This window comes from Sceloporus occidentalis, unplaced genomic scaffold, assembly GCF_023333645.1.
Source record: "Sceloporus occidentalis isolate IW3139 unplaced genomic scaffold, rSceOcc1.0.p SCAF_21, whole genome shotgun sequence".
Classification (NCBI taxonomy): domain Eukaryota; kingdom Metazoa; phylum Chordata; class Lepidosauria; order Squamata; family Phrynosomatidae; genus Sceloporus; species Sceloporus occidentalis.
Genome location: NW_028317001.1, coordinates 10,701,500 through 10,723,911, shown reverse-complemented (window position 1 = coordinate 10,723,911; position 22,412 = coordinate 10,701,500). Strand labels below are relative to the sequence as shown.

The 22,412-nt window shown below is 42.7% G+C and overlaps 2 protein-coding genes across 3 annotated transcripts in view; one reads left to right on the top strand and one right to left on the bottom strand.

Moving 5' to 3' along the window:
* The window catches only part of LOC149301590 (putative zinc finger protein 75C), a 328,503-nt gene that overhangs the window by 185,052 nt on the left and 121,039 nt on the right, over nt 1-22,412 (bottom strand). The gene's annotated exons all lie outside the window — the stretch shown is intronic.
* Nucleotides 4,592-13,805, top strand: LOC149301594 (uncharacterized). Of its 2 annotated transcripts, none has more exons than XM_089484064.1 (4): nt 4,592-4,611; nt 5,815-5,981; nt 8,329-8,449; nt 12,337-13,805. In XM_089484064.1, the coding sequence occupies exons 2-4, from the start codon at nt 5,907-5,909 to the stop codon at nt 13,236-13,238; spliced, it is 1,098 nt and encodes a 365-aa protein (XP_089340190.1). In that variant the 5' UTR covers nt 4,592-4,611; nt 5,815-5,906; the 3' UTR covers nt 13,239-13,805. The 2 variants fall into 2 exon arrangements, with proteins under 2 accessions (XP_089340190.1, XP_089340189.1); XM_089484063.1 differs by lacking the exon at nt 4,592-4,611 and adding an exon at nt 4,675-5,030.

Sequence of the window (22,412 nt, the reverse complement as noted above, 5' to 3'; positions counted from 1 at the left end):
ACAAAGGAAAGTTCTTGAAGTAGAGGAAGGCTGTTAGGACTATTTGATGCATTGGAAGCAGATAAACTCACAAGGATCTTACAAAAACAAAACAAAACTAAAATGTATAGATTGATAGAAGACTGGGATAAAGTGCTGGACTATATCAAAAAAGAAAGGAAGACTGAAGGGCAAACAATGGATAAAGAGAAAACAAAGACGCAGCAAAGAACATACACTTTGGAAGTCTTTTAGTTTGTTTGTTGTGGAATCTGAGGTTGGATGTATGGTGAGTTTCAATGTAATTTAGTATGTTTTACAAGTTTTGTCGCTTGTGAATATTTGTATTTGTCAAGTCTTTTAATTGTATCTGTGTTATTGTTGATGGTCCTATATGTTTCCCCCCCCTTTTACCAATAAAGTTTTAAAAAGTACAGAATCCTGAAATCTAGAAAGCATATCCAGGAGAAGGTTTTTTGGCCACACTGCAAATAATAACCTCCAAAATCCACAAAACAGTGATACCTTTCTCCTGTTTGATGTTTAACACTTTTTCCCAACTAAGAACCCAGTTGAGCTTCAAAAGCTTGTTTTATCTATTTTGTGCATTTTGGCTGGCCACTAAAGGTATCCCTGTTTTGTGGATTGTGGGTGTGATTGTGGTTTGCTGTATGGTCCAGCCAGCATGGCAACCTCTGGATATGATCCCTAGAGTAGGAATCCCTCTTCGTCTCATGGCTGTTTGGGGCTTTTTTCCCTCCCTCCTCTCTGCCCCATAAAAGTCAAGGGGGGACTCGACTCACCTTTCGAAGGTCTCTTCCAAGGGGCTAGGATTCAGAGACAGAGGTTTAATTTGCATTACAGAAATAGTGCACTTCAACACCAACTACCATGGGTCAATTCTATGGAAATCTGGGATCTGTAGGTTTGTGAGCCAATCTCAGTGAGCTCTGGTGTGAAAACAGACTACAAATCCCAGAATCCCATAGCACTGAGAAATGGCAGTTAAAGCGATGTTGAACTGCATGAATTCTGCAGTGCAGATTCAACCATAAGCCATGTTATTCAGGAATATCAGTATCCTAAGGGATCTTGTAGCACCTTTGAGACTAACTGAGTGAAAAAAGTTGTAGCATATGCTTTTGTAGACTTGCGTCTGGAGTTTTGTGGAAGAGAGTCATGGCAACCCTAGTAGCCAGAACCTTCTTTTGTCCTCCATTTTGGGAGAGGAGAGAGGGAGGCCGAATGGAGAGCTCCCTGGAAAGAAGCTGTGTCTCTCCAGGCTGAGAGGCCAGAGACCTAGGAGCAGGGCCTCTGCGGTTGGGGAGGAGTCGCCGTCTGAAGCATTGGACCTTCTGGGACCTTCCTTTTGTGCCCCTGGAATACAACTGCTTCTTCCCACCAAGAACCCAAAGTAGTCCTCTCTGAAATCCCTTTCTGGGAGCATTGGTGAACTGCCCTGGGCCCTACTACGTTGCAAGAAATAAAAATACACATTTGAAATGATGTAAAACAGCTCATGCTTAAATAATACATGCCTTAAAAGTGACACCAGATTCTCCCCATCCCACCTGGGCTTCCCTTTCAGGTTAAAATGTGGTGGGCAAAGCATGACCCACGGCTCCATGCATCAGGGACTTCTCTGTAACCCACAGCGGTCAAAAATGTCTGGGGTCTTTTTGTGATCTTGGGATGCGAGGGGCATTTCCGCCATGTTTTGTGGGACCCCTGGGTCAATATAACACCATAACATGAGGTGTCCTCCGCTCGCTTCCCAGAAGCATGGCGAAAACATCTCTCATGTTGATGTTGATGTTTCTAATTGGTGCTTGCTTATTTTAACCAATTCTATTTTATATTATTGCCTATAGTTTTATACATATTTTGTAGATTGGCGGGTTTTATTTTTATTGACTTGATCATTTGTATGTACAGCACTGTGTACATTTACAGCGCTATAGAAATAAACAACAACAACAACAACAATAATAATAAGTCACAGTCTCTCAGCCTCAGAGGATGGCCATGGGAAACCCACTCTGAAGGAACCTGCCAAGAAAACCCCTTCAGAGACTCCCATAAGGTCACCATAAGACCTGGAAACAACTGGAAGGCAGACCCCAAGAACAACATTGGGAAATAGGGGCAAGCCTTGCCTTGGGAAAGTGTAATGACTGGGCTCCAGTCAATGGAGGTCTTCTTCAGGCAGAAAAGGGAGGTTTATGCAAATGCAGAATGACATCACTGCTACGGAAGGCTCTCTTGACCAATCAGAGAGCAAGATGAAGGTTCTTCTGGAAGCTTCCGTGAGAAGGAGATATAAGGCCTGAGAGACCAAGAGACAGTTGGGGGAATTGTGTCGGTTGGAGATCAAGAGAGAGAGTTAAAGAACAGATCTTGGAAGTTAGTCTCAGAATTGGACACTTAGGTCTATTTCTTTAATAGCTTGTATGAACTGAACATTATATACTTACAAATATTGTAACCTGCAAGATTCTTAATATCTTGTAGGACTTATATTTTAGTTATATTTTGTTATTTATAGTAAATATCTCCTTGGAGTATGTACTACTCAGGCATAGCCAGCCATTTTGTGTTCTGGCGGCCATTTTGTGCTGCTTGTGACTGTTGGGAATAATGTTCCAGAACCTTCTCTGAGTCTCAGTTGAACAGAGGCCTCTCTTTCTCTCCTGAGGCTCCAGAGTCAGAAGGAGGCCAGGTTCCTTGGGCCAAAAGGAAGGAAGTGTGTCCCTTTGTGTGTCTTTTGTGTCTCTTTTCTGAAGAGGGTTTTCTTATTACACAGCTCTGCTCCTTCTGGGGAACATGGGTTTTAAAAGGGATCAGAAATGGGGAGCATAGTTTTAATACAATCCTTATTCTTCTTCTTCACAAACATTGGGATTTGGCTTCTAAGAGGAAGCTTGTCCCCCCAAAAAAGCCAAATGTAGCTCCTTTGGAATTTTTTAAAGTCTCCCCAGTTTTCTTATTAATACATTTTCAGGGAAGACGGAAGGAGGCAGACCGACCATCTCATATTACCAAGAATGATACATACAAACATACAAACAAACACAAATAAGAAGAATAAGGGTAAAACAGAAAAACAAACTGCTTATATTTCAAAAAAGGCAAAACCATATTTAACAGGATAAAAATTTGACATGGGTGTTTCTATCATTTTACAACCGACTTTGGCTGTATCTGCACTACAGAAATAATCCGGTTTGAAACCACTTTAACTCTCCTGGTCCCATCCTCTGGAATCCTGGGATTTGTAGTTCGTTGTGGCACCAGAGCTCTCTGGCAGAGAACGCTAAGTGTCCAAAGGTAAAATCCCAGGATTCCATAGCACTGAAGGTTAAAGACAAACCTATTACTCGCATTTACCATCCGCTGCTTCCAAACTACCAGACAAACTTTTATTTCTATCTCATTCATTTTTTAATTATCTGTTAATAAGTAAAAAGTAAATATATATTGTTCTACTTATACTTATCCTTACAAATAATTTGTTTTCTCTTGCAGTCCTCATTAAAATTGTAAAACACTTGATACAAAATCGCTCTCATTAGATTAGATTCCACAGCACTGAGCAGTTAAAGCGGTGTCAAAGTGCCTTATTTCTAAAGTGCAGATGCAGCCTTCTTGGAAAAGGGGCTGATGCTGGGGGAAAGAGGAGGAATGCAGAAGGAAAGGAGGACGGACGGACGGACGGAGGGCCACCTGCAGCTGGACAGGCCTCCCTGAGCGGTCAAGACCTGAGCTGGGTTGTGGACGATGGACACTCTTAATATTAATATTGATATCTTTCACTATTGATTGTAATTAATCAGGTTCCTCCTTTCAATAGCATCAGGAAAATGTTTAGGTTTTGTTAAGGTTTAGAAGTCCTGTTTGGGTCCCTTCCGACTTTGGGGCCCTTTCATCCTCCATGTTGGTTTCCCTGAAGGTCACAAACTGAAAACTGCCAAGCGCTGAGGCAGAGGCAGCCATTTTGTGTTCTGGTGGCCATTTTGTGCTGCTTGTGACTGTGGGAAATAATGTTCCAGAACCTTCTCTGAGGCCTCATTTGAACAGAGGCTTCTCTTTCTCTCCTGAGGCTCCAGAGTGAGGAGGAGGCCAGGTTCCTTGGGCAAAAAGGAAGGGTGTCCCTTTGTGCCTCTGACCCTCCATTTTGAGGCAAAGGAAGGAAGGAAGGAAGGGGCCTGTGGGGGTCTGAGGAAGGGGAGGCAGAGGACCCAGGGCTGGGCTTTCGGGGCTGGGAGAGAGAGGTGGGGAAAGAGACACTCCCTTTGGGCCCTAGCTGGGGAGGGTCCATCGGTCCTTGCCTCCCCCTTTGGGAAAGGAGACCCCCTCAGCCCCCTGGACTCACTCCTGCCACTCATTCCTAGAATGGCTGGGACTCAGAGGAGTTTCCTAGGCATTGTCACCTTCTGCCCTCCATGGCCATTGGCACTGGCCTTTTCCCCATTGCCTTCCCTCCCTCAGCCCTTGGACCTCCTCCTCCTTCGCACTCAGAGCAACCCTTCTCTACGGCTGAGGAGATGGCCTCTGACCCAGGGAAGCTCCAGCCATAAAGGACTGAAGGAGAGCCCTTTCTGGGGCTGAGGAATCAGGGTCTTTGTACTCAAGGTAGGCCTTTATTCCTGGAGCTGGAAGAGGACCTTTGTTTAAATGCTTCAGTCCAGGATTGTGTGGAAGGGTTGCAGCTGAGAGTATGAGCCCATGCTTTGCAGGCATAAAGCCCCAAATTCAGTCTCTGGCAGCATTGTCTTCCCAGAAGGTGGAAGTGAGATTTCCAGACCCAGACACACAGTGAGCCAGTGACTCCTTTGTGTGGGGACTGTGTGTGTACATGGTGTTTACTAGAGCTTTGTAAGGTGTTTGTTTCACTGGGTTTATAAAACATAACTTGCACTTATCTTTGTCGATTTAGAAAAGGCCTTCGATAACATAGGATGGGATATGTCATTTGCAAGACTTGAAAAAATCTAAACAGGAGCTTCTTATTTAAGATGGATAAAGGCAATGTATAAAGATCAAAGAGCCAGGTCAGGAGGTTTCAGCAGATGATGCGCTCCTTTCACATCTAGCTACAGGGACATAGCCAGGGTCCTCTCCAATTCCCCATCCCCTGACCCCCCTCCACTCTCACAAGGCATGGAGTGTCAGGACCATGGTGAACAGGTCTGAGGAAATGACATGCATGTGGCCACTAGATGGAGCTGTTGTGGAAGTCATTGACAGCTCTAGTGGCAGTTAGACGTGTCAGCATTTAAACAGAGCATCATTGGAATGTTGATGCAACGGTCAACTGTCATTCTCAACTGTCACTGAGGAAGAGTCAGACAGTGTGTGGCTCAGAGTGGGTTGTTACTGGTGTGGATGGTGGAGGGTGTCGATGTATATAGTGTTTTACACAGTGGAACTTCTTATAGGAATAAAAGCCTCATCTGAGAGAAGATTACAGTGTCTCTTTGCTTACTGAGAAAGCGACAGGTGTTTTTTCAGCTCACCAGCTACTGACTACAGTCAAGGTGGAGTATCTGGCACCATATGTTACGTTAACGTGTTGCCTCACGTGCTGCGCAACATAGCAACATCAAAAGCGTTTTAACATGGACTATCTGTTGTGTAGGGGAGCTGCAGTGAATCTAAGCTAGGTCCAGGGGGCTTTGTTTGGTGCAGAGAGAGGAAGGGGATACCCATCTCTGCATTACCTCAAAGGAGGCATATGTCACCTGCATATCTCACTAGCAGCATGCTGTTCTCTGTGTCTTTGAGTGATGCAGGATTTCTTGACAAACCAAGCCTAACCCTAGTCTCTTTTCTCAGGAACCTCATCTTGGTCTCCTTGTACACAGCTTTGTGACATATTTTGCTGGAAGAGACCCAAGTGCAGGGCCACCAGGACCCCTTCCCACCTAATGGCCAACACAGAGGCCAAGCAGAGGGAGTTGGGCTCCAAGAGAAAGAGGCTGGCAAAGTACAAGAACTCTTTGGTGAGTTGCCATCCTGACTATTAGTTTCATTTGTGTCACTGCTGGGCCAACTCATGAAAGCAAGTGGAGAACATATTGTCCCAGTTCGGCAGAGAAAGTCCTGGTTAATCCTCTGCCACCCCACCTTTTCAGGGGCTTTCAAAAATGTCCCGGTTTCTCTCTCTTCCTCCCACTTTCCCCCTTCTCTTCAGCTCTCTTGGGTCGGTGAAAAATGACTTCCAAGGAGTTTGCACCCATCAACCCAAAAGGGGGGATAGGAGAGGAGATAGGTTGCCAGGGTCTTCCCTTGCCAGGAGGCTGAGGCAAAAGCAAACTGCTGTGCCCTTCCTAGGTTGTGTGATCTTCCTCATAAACAACTTTGGCCATCCTACCACCTTCTGGTGTTGCTTGTCTGCATGTGCCTTGCTTTTCCTGTCTGTGAAATTTTGGGGATATGGGAGACCATCTCTGGATCTAAACTGAGGATGGGCCCTGTGGCCCTCAAGTCCAGAGTGCTCCCCAGAACTGGTTTTTAAAATGACATTTGCCTCCAAAATTTGGCAAGAAATGGCCAAATGCAACATAATTCTTTTGTAGCTAAATGTACTATATGTTTTGGGAATGTCAGTATCCTTCCTCATCCATCCTCAATATCCCAGCCATGGCCTAAATTATACTGTTTATTATATTGTATATTATGTTGAAAATATCTGAGACAAACTGGATCTCAAAGGCAGTACCTTTTTTGTATACGTCTCATATGATGTGCACAATGGGACAAAGTCTTTAATGAACATCTATTGAGGAAAACTTTCATTAATAACTGGCTAACTGTGAAAAAATGTTTTACGTTGGACTTCCACTTTGGGTTTCCACACAAGAGGCTTTTTTAGACCAATGGGGAAAAGATCAGAAATGGATAAAGTACATAGACATATTTACTCGTGATAATGAAGGAAATGTTATATTAAGGTTAAAGGAAGAAATCATAACTAAAATAGGCCATATGAATTGGTTGAATTATATTCAACTTAAAGAAGGACTCATAGAATCGTAGGGTTGGAAGAGACCACAAAGGCCATCAAGTCCAACCCCTGCCATGCAGGAATTCACAATCAAAGCATGCCCAACAGTATGCAAAGGAATCTTGTAGCACCTTGAAACCAACTAAAAGGAAGAGATTGGCAACCTGAACCTTCATGGCCTTGTGCCCAATTCATCATGTGCATGATAGACCTTGTCACAATAGGTCTACCAAGCCAGATTTACAAAGGATAAGAGTTTATTTGGTTTTGAGAAAGAATATAATGAATATTAATGAAAGAAGATGAAAAAATATATTATGTAAAATATATAACATCTTACTGAAAAGATCCCTTGAAGAAGTGGAAATTAAAGATTGTATGACAAAATGGGCACAAGAATTGGGATACAATTTAGGCTTGGAAAAATGGGGGAAAGCTAGATTAAAAACAAAAATAATTACTGTAGCACAAAAAATAAAAGAAATTTATTTGAAAGTTGTAAATAGATGGTATCAAACACCATTCTCAGTAGAAAAAATTATAAATTAAAGGATAACCGGTGTTGGAGATGCCAAAAAGAAATGGGTACATATTTACATATGTGGTGGCAAAGCGTATATATAAAGTCATTTTGGGTGAAGATTCATTTAGAAATAAAGTTAATATTAAAAAATGATTTTGAGTTCAGACCAGAAATATATCTGTTAAACAAGACCTCATTACTAGACCCAGAGGAAGAAAGGAAATATTGGGAAATATTATTATACTTAATATCGGCTGCCAGAAGGATAATAGCAAAGAACTGGAAATTACCTATAATAATCCCACAAATAGAGACTTGGCAAAACGAAATCCGGGAATTGAAAGATCTAGACAGATTAACAGCATTAATAAACAAGAAGGATATGGTTAAATGGGGAAAGGATTGGGAAGCTGTAAGACTTTATTTAGCCGCTGCTCAGGAAGGAGAGGTACAAGAAACAAAACCTTTCTATTCATACCTAGAGATAGGGGAATAAGATGTTGTATTAAAAGATAAAATTATATAGTTTCTTGTGGAGAGTTATCAGGTATAAGCCTAATATATAACAGATTTATAGCTTGTTGATATATGTTTTTATTTATCTTGTTGTAAACATGCAAGCTTTGTAAAAAAAAAAAAAAAAGATGTATTACCACAATAAAAAAAGGGGGAAAGGCAGTAGCTTTTTGCTTGCTAACAGAATTTAAAGATTATTTCCTGGACTGAATTCTGAAGTGAGGAAATAATATTTGGATGCACCATGTGCTTTCCTCCCCTTTTGCTTAGTCACTCTCTGGATGAGAGCTATTTTCTATTTCAGGTGACCTTTGCGGATGTGGCAGTATATTTCTCAGAGGATGAATGGAAACTGTTGACCAAGAAACAGAGAATGATGTACAATTATGTAATGATGGACAATTATGAAAATGTGGTTTCTGTAGGTAAGGAACCTGAATCCGTTGCTCATTCTATAAAGACTGAGGGTCCTTTCATACTATATTATCATGTTGCTTTGGTTCCACTAGAATAATAGAATCATAGAGTTGGAATAGACCACAAGGGCCATCCAGTTTAACCCCCTTCTGCCATGCAGGAATACACATTCAAATCACCCCCAAGAGATGGCCATCCAGCCTCTCTTTAAAGACCTCCAAAGAAGAGGACTCCATCAAACTCTAAGGGAGTATATTCCACTGTCAAAGAGCTCTTACTGTCACAAAGTTCCTCCTAATGTTTAGGTGGAACCTCTTTCCCTGTGTCTTGCATCCATTGTAGTGTCTCCTTTTCTCTGTAGCAGCAAAAAGCAAGCCTGCTGCTTGCGCAACATGACACCCTTTCAAATATTTAAACATGGCTATCATATCCACTTTATTTTCTTTTCTCCAGGATAAACATAACCAGCTTTCTAAGCTGCTCCTCATAGAGCTTGATGGCTTTCATACCCTTCACCACTTTGGTTGGCCTCCTTTGGACATGCTCCAATTTGTCAACATCATTTTTGAATTGTGGGGCCCAGAACTGGACACAGGATTATTCCAAGTGAGGACTGACCAAAGCAGAATAGAGTGGCACTATTACTTCCCTTGATCTAGAAACTATTATTGTATTGATGCAGCCTAGAATCACATGGGCCTTTGTAGCTGCCTCATCACACTGTTGGCCCATGTTCAACTTGTGGTCTACTAGGAGTCCTAGATCCCTTTCAAGCCTAGTTTAATTGTGATAGCAACATCCTGTAGAATATTTGAATCTGTAGTTCAGTGAGGCACTATTGCTCTCCAGTTTCTAAGGATTCTAAATACTCCATCCTAAACTGCCTATTATAGGATTTTGTAGGAAAAAGCCCTAGAGATTAATGCTTTTCTCACCCAAATGGTACTCAGCACATCCCTGGGCAAGTTTCCTACCTCTTTTGGCCCCTCTTCCATCCTTTAAAGGCTCTGGAGAGTCTTCTTGGGGGAAAGACCTCCCTTGGGTCTGCAATGGCTCAGAGAGGGCCCAAAAGTGGCAAAATGGCCTCCATTTCCCCAAAGGGATGCTGTGGGATTTTGAGGGGCAAAATATTATTTCACTCACCTCCCCCAGGCAATACAATGTGGGGTTGCCCCTGAGGTCTCCCCCAAACCCCATCAGTAGTCCATGCCTGTCTTATAATGTTTTAAGGCTGCTCCCTGGTGCTTGACCCTCACCAAAATTGGAGTCCAAGTCCCAGCCCCCTTGCTCTGCCTTTGCCAATGAGTTATTTGTATATTGCTTATCCTGCCATTATCAACCAATGAGCCTCAAAGTATCCTTTTTTTGAATCACACTCTGTGGGTATGTGTCTGTGATAGAGAGACGGAGAGAAAGTGAAAAATTGAAAGGCAGCGAAGCTGAATATGAGATGCTGAAGCAGTGCAGATGGCAAGAGGGAAGGTTGGGGAGCAGAGGGAGAAAGGGAAGGGGATCAGGCTATGGGAGCCAGGAGGGGAAGGCAGGAGCAAAGCCAGGATCGCCTAGCTCTGTGCGGAGAGGAAGGGACCTCTGGGAAGGGCCAGGAGAGGGGCCTTGGGGATTGGGAGGCAGCCACCACCCTGACAGATTTTAAGAACTGAACTGGTGAGAACTGGCTCAAGTCCTTGTTTTCAAACATATTAAGGGGTTCCATTTAGAAATTATGAGCAATGTCTATGAAGAGAGGAAAGAGCGACAGAAAAATTCCTTTTTCTCTAATGTTTCTTTTCCAACCTGAGCTTGCTTAGCTCCATGGTTGATTCCAGAGGCTCTTTGTTACCCGAAATGCTGGAGTCTGGGGAGGACACTCCCAAGTGCTATGCTTTTAGGGGAATTTCATACTTCGTTCAAAGGGGAGATTGGGGCAACAGTGGCCTTGGGAGTCATCCCGTCCCCCCCCCCCCCGGCATTAGGGGAACTCAGTGTATTCTCGAGCCCTATTTACATGAATGGTGCTCCGCGCAGTGGAATGTCCGTGCCCGGCACAGTCACAGGCGCCATTAACCCTTATGGGGCACACCTCCCTTTTTCCTAGTGTGGCTTTTAGTGTATGCTGAAATCCGCCCAAGGCGTGCCCGCATGTGACATAGGTGCACTGTACACGCTTGCACACACATATAAGTGTTCACATGCACACACAAGAACTAGGTAACAAAGGTAGGAGTGGTGAATAGATGTTAGGCTTTGCTAATGGTAATACATAACCTAGACAGAACTTGATTCCAATTGCTGAGGGTCCAGAATGGGGAGAGAAGTCAGTAACTCCCAAGGCAAGTGGAGCTGGTGAGTGTAATGAGATGTTTAGCAATGTAAACCAACAGAGAGTCTGTCTGCAACAAGACTGAAATATTTATACTGAAATTGTTGCTAGTGGGCAGAACCTGAGTTTTCTATAAGGTTTAAATCACTTTAGAATGTTTTCTGGGTGGGGAAAATATAGTCCAAAATCAAATTGAATGCAATAGGTGCTTGGTGCAAATACCTCAGACATAAGGGATTAGCACACCGGTCCTCAGGTCCTTGTTGGCTCTGAATTCCAGTCCTGTTCAAAAGCCAATGTACAGCGCAATGTGAGCATGATGCTCCCAGATGCAGCTCAACTTAGCAAAGTATGGAAAAAAAATTCCAGGTACAGGTTTTGGCAATGCACTGACTACTTTTCACACTTAAAAATAAGTCACTGACACAGTTGATTTCATCTGAATCTTTGGGAGTTCTCTATCTTGAGTTGCAAAATAATAAAAGTATTTGCAAGCTCTCCTCTCTGACTTCCATCATGCTCGCCATCTCTTGTATATACAACTCCAATCCAATCCTATACACAGCAATTCACATGTGAGGAGTATACTGTATTGGCTGTGATTCATCTCCTGGTGCCACACAGCATGAAGCATCCTCTGCACTTAGATTGCATCATGCCATGTGCTCTGACTTAAGAATCTATGGCAGTCTCACAGGAAATGATGCCACCTGTCAATCAAAATATTTTTACTCATGTTTAATGGAATATTTTTTCAACAGCCCTTTGACTATCAGCTTCCACTGACTCCCTCAAGGCAGTCCCCATCCAGTCTCTTCTTTGCTAGCTCATATGAGTAAGGATACAATCGTTCCATGTATTTAGGGGCATAAGCAGCAGGATCATGCTCAGGTCACCCACTCCAACTTTATTAATTTAATATCAAATAGGTGTTATGGATGATAGGCTTTAAAAGGTTGTGACAGAATAGAGTAAGCCAGATTTTGTTAACAATTCAGATTTATTCAAAGCTATCTGTCCTCAGTAGAATTCCTATTCTAACAAAACTGAGGCCCAGAGCCAAAGAAAATGGCTACCTTTATAGGAAAACAAACAAAGAAAACTCATCTTCATCACTTTATTGGGCACTTCGCACTCCAAACATATACATTTCCAACAATCATAGTTCAGATACATGAATACATTTAAATATACTTTAAAATACCCTTGGCTACACCCCATTGCTCCTTATCAGATATGGTGGCACTCAGAGGAACTTCTGCCAGTGAAATTACATTCTATATCAGTCTTTTCCTAATGCTCTTTGTTGCCTTTAAGTGCTTGGACAAATGCTTCACCTTGAAGAACTTCACATCTGCCTCCCTTCTGCATTCCACTCTCCCAGAGGCCTCTATTCTAAAATGTGTACTTTGGTTCACTCTCATACTTTATTCCATCTATATATACATTGATTCTTGCATATTACCAAACACTGATATTTGGGTTTCTTCACCTCATAGAGAGGTGGGCTTGGGCTAAAACGTTCCTCTCTTAAATCTGATATTCAGTATTATCTGTCATTATCCTTCTTTACAGAAGAACTTGTCAGTCATGAGAGAGTCCACACATCAGAGAAGCCATACAACTGCCAGCATTGTGGGAAACATTTTGCTTACAAGTCGATCCTTGTCATGCATCAGAGAGTCCACACCGGAGAGAAGCCATGCAAATGCCAGCATTGTGGGAAATGTTTTTATTTGAAGTCAAGCCTAGTGACACATCAGAGAGTCCACACAGGAGAGAAGCCATACAAATGCCGGCATTGTGGGAAATGTTTTTCTCAAAAGTCCCACCTACTAACACACCAGAGAATCCACACAGGAGAGAAGCCATACAAATGCCAGCATTGTGGGAAATGTTTTTCTCGGCAGTCACACCTAGTGACACACAAGAGAATCCACACAGGAGAGAAGCCATACAAATGCCAGCATTGTGGGAAATGTTTTTCTCAAAAGTCCCACCTACTAACACACCAGAGAATCCACACAGGAGAGAAGCCATACAAATGCCAGCATTGTGGGAACTGTTTTTCTCAGCTGTCAGCCCTACTAACACACCAGAGAATCCACACAGGAGAGAAGCCATACAAATGCCAGCATTGTGGGAAATGTTTCTCTTTGAAGGGAGACTTAGTGAGACATCAGAGAGTCCACTCAGGAGAGAAGCCATGCAAATGCCAGCATTGTGGGAAATGTTTTTATTTGAAGTCAAGCCTAGTGACACATCAGAGAGTCCACACAGGAGAGAAGCCATACAAATGCCAGCATTGTGGGAAATGTTTCTCTTTGAAGGGAGACTTAGTGAGACATCAGAGAGTCCACTCAGGAGAGAAGCCATACAAATGCCAGCATTGTGGGAACTGTTTTTCTCGGCAGTCAACCCTACTGACACACCAGAGAATCCACTCAGGAGAGAAGCCACACAAATCCAATCAGTGAACCAACATTATTTTTGTAAAGAAGGAATAAAAACTATTTTTCAATCCAGCGGTGCTAAGAAATGGCCCTTATGATTTTATATGTACGTTTTATCTGTCCATATGTCTGTTTATATTTTAAAGTTATGTTTTGTTAAGTTTAGGTTTTAATTGCTACTAGTATAGATAATTGCTTTGGGTTATAAATTTGGCTGGGGATTATGGGTCATGGTTTAGGTTAGTTAGACGGGGGGCTGGGATTTGTTGGAGCTAGCTAGAATACCAATGATAGCATTCAGAATTTGTGGGATGTTGGCTCAGGAAAGTTGGGGACCGGTAGTAACAGAAAGGGAGCTAGCTTCTTCGAATGTCTGGGGCAGGGAGAGATTGTGCATGTGAGAAGGATGGCAAAGTGGGGCTGGTTAATAATGGGGGATAGATGGTGGGAATTGTAGGTGGGGACTAGGTTTGGTAGAAGGTGGAGTTTTAGGTTTTGGGTTTCAATATATCCTTTGGCTTGGGGAGGGCAGTTCTGGCTTAAACACTGAATTTCTGACTATGTTTTCAATAAAGTTCTTTGCTATTTCAACACATTGGACTCTTTGATGCACAGAAGTTCTGAATTTGCACAAAACTGACACCTTCTTCTCTCCTCAGCCCTCAGCTCCATTCCCAGTTATAAGAACAGGCCGCCAGCAGAATGAACAGCAGCAGCAGTAAGGCCCTGGTGATCCCTGTGCATGATCAGAAGGGGCCTTTCGATGTATGTGTGCTTGCACAGTCTCACACCTGAAGCCATTGCTGCTTTCACAGTCTGTTCTGAGATAGGCAAGGAAGTGGGGAGAGCTCTCGTTCTATTGAAGGAATGGCTAGAGGGTCTCCCAGGGGGGGAGGGCTTGGGGTTATAAGAAGGAAGAAAGCCCCTCTTCTCTCACCAAAGAAAGGGGAGAGGGCTTCCCAGGCCTCCTCTCCTTCTTTCTTTCCCTTTGTTCTCCTCAGGGGATTCCTTGAGGCCTAGGTACCTGGTGGGTTATTAGGAGAAAAGAGGGCAGGAGGGACCCTTGGAGAGAGGTTTGGCCATGGAGGGGATCAGGATCCAAAGGTAAAAAGGGCTTTGAGGAGCCCCCTTCCTCCTGGAAAGTGGGGCAGAGGAAAGACACTCCATTCTTATGCCTCATCAGAAATAACATTTTTTGGGTGGGAGGAGTTTTCCCTGGGGTCTTGGGGAAGGGGCTCTATCTGGGCAGGAGAGAAGAGCCCAAATTTAGGACACAGACAAGAGAAGGCAGATGGAGGGACCCAAAGCCCCTTCTGGAAGAGGGACACCCCCATGGTAACCTTGGAACTAGACTTAGAGGCCCACAAGATTTGGATTTTCCTTCACAACAACCCTGCAAAGGAGGAAAAGGAGAAAGACCTTCAGCCCCTGAAAGATTACCCCCCTCCCGGTCCTGGGAAAATGCTGAAAGGGCCTTGGACCCCCTTGAAGGGATGTAGGTTAAAGGATGGGAAGGAGGAGGGAGGGAGGGAAAGTGCCAAGGGCAGAGAAGCATAAAGGAACTGCTGAAGTGGGGAGCATCTGGGACCTGATCCAGAAATCCACCTCCCAGAACCCATTGTTAGAGCCTACCACAGCTCAGTGTGATGCTTTAAATGACCATTTCGCAGATAAAATCTCTCACAGAAGAACCAACTTCTACGATGCCAGCATAAGATGATGATAATAATAATAATAATAATAATAATAGATTTATTTCTAGGTTACAACAATAAAATACATTGAGATTACAATAACATCCAAAAGAAATCAATCCCTATGCCCACCCCGATCCCAATACTAAAACTGGATCAAACAATGATAGTATAAAAACAGTTAAACAGTAAAAACATTCGATTAGAGGCTATAGGTGAGGTGTCCAGTGACTCTGTGAATAAGATCATACTGGATCATTTTGAATCTGTGAGTACCAAGTATGTGGACAAGCTCCTTGGAAGTGTGAAGAAGAGAAATTGCCCTCTCGACCCTTGCCTTTCATGGCTGGTCATCCAAGGAGGAAATGCTTTGAGGACTCACCTGAGATATATCATAGATGCATCTCTTAGTTAAGGCTATTTTCCATCTTGCTTAAAAGAAGCGGTGATATGGCCTCTTCTGAAAAAGCCCTCCCTAGATCCCTTGGACATGAAGAATTACAGACCGGTCTCCCATCTTCCATTTCTAAACAAGGTGATTGAGAAGGCAGTTGCTCTTCAACACCAAGTAGTCTTGGAAGAATCAGATTATCTAGACCCATTTCAAACTGGCTTCAGGATGGGATACGGAGTCAAGATTGCTATGCTCACCTTAGATCATCTCCACTTGAGTATTGACAGTGGAAGTGTGACCCTGTTGATGCTTTTGGACCTCTCACTGGCTTTTGATACTAGTGAACATGACATCCTTCTGGAACTCCTGAGAGAACTGGGGATAGGGGCCAATGCATTGCAATGGTTCCGGTCCTATTTCTCAAGCAGATTCCAGATGGAGATGCTTGGGGACAGTTGCTCCTCTAAAAAGGAGCTTAAATCCAGCATTCCCCAGGGCGCCTTCCTATCCCCAATGCTATTCAGCATCTACATGAAACCGCCAAGAGGGTTCATCCAGAGGCATTGGGCGGGTGCTATCAGTATGCTCATGACATCCAGAGATATCTCAGTGTCAACTAAAGAAGGCATCTCCCTCTGAATGAATGTCTTGAGGCAGCAATGGGCTGGATAAGGAAAGAAAAGAATGAAACTGAATCCAGATAAAACGGAGGTGCATGTTGTTGGAGGTCCTAATCTGGGTATGGAGGTTTGTCAACCGGTCCTGGATGGAGTCACATTTCCCCTAAAGGACTGTGTTTGCAGTTTGGGGGTGCTCCTGAATCCATTGCTCCAGATGTCAGCTCAGATAGATGCGATGGCCAAGAATGCCTGTTATCATCTTTGACTGATACACCAACTGCGTCCCTTCCTGGAACCTGAAGACCTAAAAACTATGGTGCATGCGCTGGTAACCTCACATCTTGACTTCTGTAATGTGCTCTACATAGGGCTACCCTTATATCAAGTCCGGAAACTTCAACTAATCCAAAATATGGCAGCCAGAGTGGTCACTGGAAGATCTAGAGGTGACCATATCACACCTATACTAACCTCTCTTCACTGGCTGCCCATTAATTTCCGGGGACAGTACAAGGTGTTGGTTATAACCTTTAAAGCCCTTCATGACTTGGGTCCAGCTTACTTACAGGATCCTCTTTTCCCATACAATCTGCCCCACATATTGAGGTCCTCTAGTAAAAGGTTACTGCAGCCAACCATAACAAGGCTCTCTGTATTTACCCAGAGGACCCTCTCTTCTGCTGCTCCCAGTTTATGGAATGGCCTCCGGAAGAGGTCTGATATATCACCCGTCTTGAAGGCTTTAAAAATGCGATCAAGACGTATATCTTCCGGCAGGCCTTTTCAGATTAACATTACAGCAATCTCCAATTAACTTAATAAATTGTTCAACAACTGCTCTAACTGCCTCTGCTCTGTTTTTAATAATTATTTTAATAATTGTTTAAGAATTTAATTGTGTTTTAATGTGGATGGGAGGAATTGGGAGAGTTTTGGATGCAACAATGATAAGTTGCTATTGTATTTTACTTATGCTTTTACTGTTAGCCTCTTTGATCTGTTTGGAGAAGCGCAATAATAATAATAATAATAATAATAATAATACAATGATTTGATAAATAACCAAGGCAATATGGTTAAATTAAAAACATTAGAGGAAATAAGAGAAGAAGGTAAACAATGTAATTGGCTTATTTTCAGGCAAATAAGAGAGAGGTTTTTATTGGATATGAAAACATATGGAATAGAAATAATTAGTACAGAAATACTAGGAAATGTGCTTGCTATCAGGAAAGGTTCACTTGTGGGGAGATTGTATACAATCCTGTTAAAACATGATATGAAATCTGAAGTGGTTCAAGAAAACATGGTTCAATGGCCAAGAAACCAGGACACAATATTGAGATGGAAGAATGGGAGTTAACCTGGAAAAGGAGGATAAAATACACAGCTTCCCAAGCCCTAAGGAAAAACTACTACAAAATATTTTAAACATGAAAATATACCTAAATGACATAACGTTGGTTTTAATCGTGACTGTCTAAAGCAATGAATTTATTGGAGGGAAGAGAGTTCACTAAAAAGTTTGGGTGGATTTAATGTTCTCCTGCCCTGACCTCCGTTACTTTAAGGATAAATTCTCAGTGGGGAGGAATAACTAACTCTCTTTCCAATACAGCCAGATGCGAACATGCTGCCCAAGTCTAAAACCCCATGGAAAGTGCATAGGCTTCTTCTGCACCTTGTCAGCTAGTTCCAGGTCGTCCTCTGATTCTATGAGATCCATGTTCCTGCAGCCATGCCAGTAAGATCCCAGCGGCAAATGTGAGTCATCCTCCAATCCGCATTCAACATCCAAATGGGCTGCTTTGACTCTGTAGGTCAGAGAAAACCTGTCCATTTGAACAAAGAGTAGAAAGATGAGCTGGTGCCCCTTTTCCATATTGCGGCTTTTCTCCTAAGGCCAAGAACCTCTTGCATAAAAGTGTCCCAGACTCACTTGGCTCCCTTCCTCTGGGTCAGAAAGAATTGTCTGGTTCACGATCGCCGTCTCTTCTTCATTTTGCATGATGCCTTTGTCATTCATCTTAAGGCCAGACAATTTTGTGGAGGGACCTTTCTTCTTTCCAAGTCCTTTGTTTGGAGAAGATTTTTTTTAAAGGATAAGAACATTCTAACAAATAAATACAATTTTACCTGAGCAAATTAAGTGAAACTCAGAAGAAGCATCATAGGATCTATCAGGCAGAACTCTCTTCATCATGTAAACTCTTAACAGGTTTGCTAGTGGTCAAGTTGAAGGCAGTTCTTCATTTGTCTTTGTCATAGGCCACCTCCACCATAAAACTGTGGATGAAAAGCCCAACAGCCTATATGCCTAGAAAAGAAATTGAGGGCACCTTCCTGGTAGGATTTTTCTTAACCGCCTCCCAAATAATATGTCTTCTGTGAAAGATTACAAGCCTTGTGTTTCTTAAGGAGCAAATCTGTGTCTAAGCATTGCCAAGGAAGAGGTCCATACATTTCTAAATGGGATGGAGAAAGTGGAAGGAGACACAGTTTTCTCCTTCTCTCTTCTTGCTTGATCTTGGGGTCATTTAGTGGAGATGGGAAATTCAGGACAGACAACAGCAACACAAAAACCACATTTCACACAGTTCATGTAAACTTTGACAGACTGTGACTTCCATATTATTGGGGCATTGACTTTCCTCCAGGTTTTCATCCATGGGGCTGGAGCCCATTTCCAAAATAGAGTCAGCACCAGAGAGAGCTCAGACTAAAAGACAGAGCAGATTCACCAACCCACTAACATGGAAGTCTCCATTCACTACTCTCTATGTGATATAACTCCAAGCCATTGTCCTCCAATGTCCTCTTTCCCTCCCAGTTAACATTTGTAGATTATCCCTTGCAGATCTTGGAGAACGAACTTCCAACCGAAGGAATAGCAGTATCCTTATATTACTAGCATCTGTTCTTTTTTCAACAACGCTTTTGTTCATTCTATATGTTGTATCCTAAGCCACCTTGAGACCCACCCATGGGAGAACGGTGGGATGAAATGTAATAAATAACACAACCATACAGTCCAAAGAAAGTACAATAAGAATGAATGAATAAGAAGGATGCTTTCAGGTGAGATCAACCAGTCCAACTTGTTATGCCTTCACAAAGCAGGAGTAGGTTCTACTGTAAGGAAGACAGTACTCAAAACACTAACATAAAATAGGAAACAGGCAAACTAACCCAGAGAAATGCTCTTGTCCTGAGGTCTCTCCTCCTTCTCTCAGCCTCAACTGACTCAACTCCCTCCTTGGCCAAGATTCCCAATTCTTTCCAGGGAAACCAACCAAAGAAACACATTCTCCTTGGTTCCATCTGACCACTTCTCCATGAGTCCAATTACATGGGTTGCATTTCTCTTAATAGGATGATTTCAACTGCTTTTTAACATTTCACAGTCAGCTCTCAGTATCCACAGATTCTGCATCTCAATATATCCCCAAAAAGGCAACCTTGATTTTGCCATTTTGTGAAAGGTGCATCATACTACAACCCCATTGTTTGTAATAAGACTTGAACATCCATGGATTTTGGTTACTAAGTGGGGTCCTGAAACCAAACCTCAGCAAATACTGAGATCAAACTGTAAATAATGTTCAAATTCTTTTTATTTCAGAATAAGCAACCATACATTCAATAAAATTACAATTCAAACATACATCACACTTGTTCTTATTTTTGTTCTTATTACCATCTACTTCTTCCATCTACATCTTTCTCCTTCCTACCTCCTCTATTCTTTAAACCGCATGTCATCCTACCTTTCTACTACCTTCTTTCTCATTCTTTCCTCCTCTCTCCTCCTTTCTCTCTCTCTCCTTCATAACTGTACCATTCTCTTTCTCATCATTCCACTCTACCCAACTCTATCCTCTCCCTTCTACACTTACACATACCTTCAACTACATACATAACTCTCTTTTTACCAAATCAATCTTCTTTCTCCCTTTCTTTCTCACTTCTAGAAGAATAGGAAAGAAGATCATATTTCAGCTTCCTAATTTATTCTATACTTTACCATGTACCATAACTTTCCTTTCTTTCTCTATTTCATATTTACTTTACTACTACACTTCTATCTTGTTACTCAATTTACATTCTTCTACTCTATCCAAAGTTCACTTAATACACAGAAAAGAATCTACAATGTCATCTCCTTCTATCTCCTTTGAAGGCGGCTGACTGATGCATTTCTGCATCATTATATAAAACAGTGATTACTCCACTCCACTCCTATGCCCTCTAACTCTGGGTGAAGATGATGATGATGATGATGATGATGATGATGATGATGATGATGATAATGATATATTTAGATCCCGCCTTTTCCCAAAGGAATGAAGGTGGGTTACAAGAAAAAGTAATAAAATACAATATACATTTAAAATAATAGCCAAACCCTAACCCTCCCTCCTGCACCCCAGTCCCAATTATAGAAGTAAATTATGGGCCTGAACAGAAAGGCCAAAATAAAGCTGCTTTGGGTCACTTTGGAGGTATGCTGTTCAGAGACACATGCATCTTAAGAGGCCAGAAGCTGCACCAAAGCTGTACCCCAGTCCTTAGGACTGTAGCATTGCTTTGTCATGGCTTCTGGCCTCTTAGGACACATGCATCATTTAAATAGCATACCTCCAAAGTGATCCAAAGGAGCTTTGTTTTGGCCTGTCTTGGCCTGTCTCTATGGGCTCTAAGCAAGATAAATTACAATACAGATAAGAGAAAGATAAAATGGTCTAACATTAGGGTGGAGAGGCTGAGGGGAGAACTTCTATCTATGCAGGGTAGCCGGGGTATCGGTATCAATAACAGTGTCAGTGACAGTGAAAAGTCTAATCTGGAAAGGCCTGCTGAAAGAGATCCGCCTTAACAGCCTTTTTAAAGGCTTCTAAGGTGGTGATGTGATGGATCTCTTCCAGCAGGTCATTCCAAAGCCTAGGAGTGGCAGAAGAAAAGGTCCTCTGGGTTGTTGGAGCCAATCTAGTCTTCTTAGGCTTTAGGAGACTTTTTCCAGTGCAGAGAGGATTGTGTGGAAGAAGGCACTCCTGCAAGTAGTCTGGACCCAAGCCATGTAGGGCTTTAAGGTTACAACCAACACCTTGTATCTTGCAAGTGGAGGGATTTAAGAGCCTCCCTTTGATTCTCTTGGATCCCTCTCCAAAATCTCATGGCCCCACAGAGACTCCCAAGAGAGGAGAGGAGGCCTGGCAGCCGGAGAAGAGGGGAGGAGGAGGAGGGCTTCCTTGCTTCCAGCCCCCAAAGCTGCCTCCCTACAGAAGACCCTCCAGACCCTCATCCTTGGCTTCAAAATGGGGGCTCTTCCCCCTCAGCCATCCTTCTCACAGAGGAAACAAATTTGGGGGCCCCCATCGCCATCTCAAGGCCCCCACCCCCCCTTTCTTGCCAAGGAAACCCAGAAGGAGCCCTTCTTCTTCCTAAGCAGCCAACAGTCAAAGCCACCAGCCTTCTGGAACCCTCTTCAGGCTCCAAGCCAACCGCCAGCCTTTCCCAGAATTCCACACTCTCCCTCCTCCCAGTGGAGGAGACCAGGAGACGGAGCAATGGGTGCAAACGCCAGGGAAAGAGAGTTTATTGTCTTAAACTTGTAATTTGTGAGGGAGAATGGAATATTATTATTATTATTATTATTATTATTATCATCAACAACAATTATGATAATTAGTGTCTTCTTCCCAAAAGCACAGAGCCTTGTGAAATCTCAAAGACTGTGTTTATCACACGGAGGTTTTTGCAGCTCTATGCAGCTCAGATCCGAAGCCACTGCGGGTCCAATGATGCAAATTCAGGCGACAACGTTTTGTGTTATCACAGGCGATTGCTTTCTTCTTCTTTTTAAATAAAGTATATTGAGTTTAAAATAAAACATACATACATACATCTTTCTAAAAACAACCGACAGTTACATTGACAAGGTATATGATATATCAATATTTGTATGTAGCCTTTTATCCTCAGAGGTTCACCAGCCAGTTCTTTGGCTTCTCCCATCTCAGACCTTCTTCAGATCAGCTACTTGCTCCTTTTATCTTTCTTATCTCACTCATCCAACTAATCACACTTTCCCGTGTCTCTTCCTTCTCGTTCATACATACTCTAACCTTCTTCACTTACTTACTCTTCTCTCTTCTCTTTATGAATCTGCCTCTGAATCTACATCTTCTACACACCTTGCTAATCTATCAACTACTTCTTCTAACATTATCATCTTCCACACTAAAAGACTTCCACCACCATTGATTTATAAAGCTTAGTCCTCTCTTGCAATTCACTTCTCTTCTGTTGGTTCAGTTGTCCATTTGAAGTATAAGTTCTAGAAGATGGTCTGTTTACTTATATGAAATGATACAAATGGATAAAGTCTCCTGTAGGATTAAAGAAGGCTCCTGGGAGACTCTTTCTAAGGACTGGTGCAAAGTCTTAGACCACATTAAGAAGAAATGGGGTGATATAATTATATGCTATT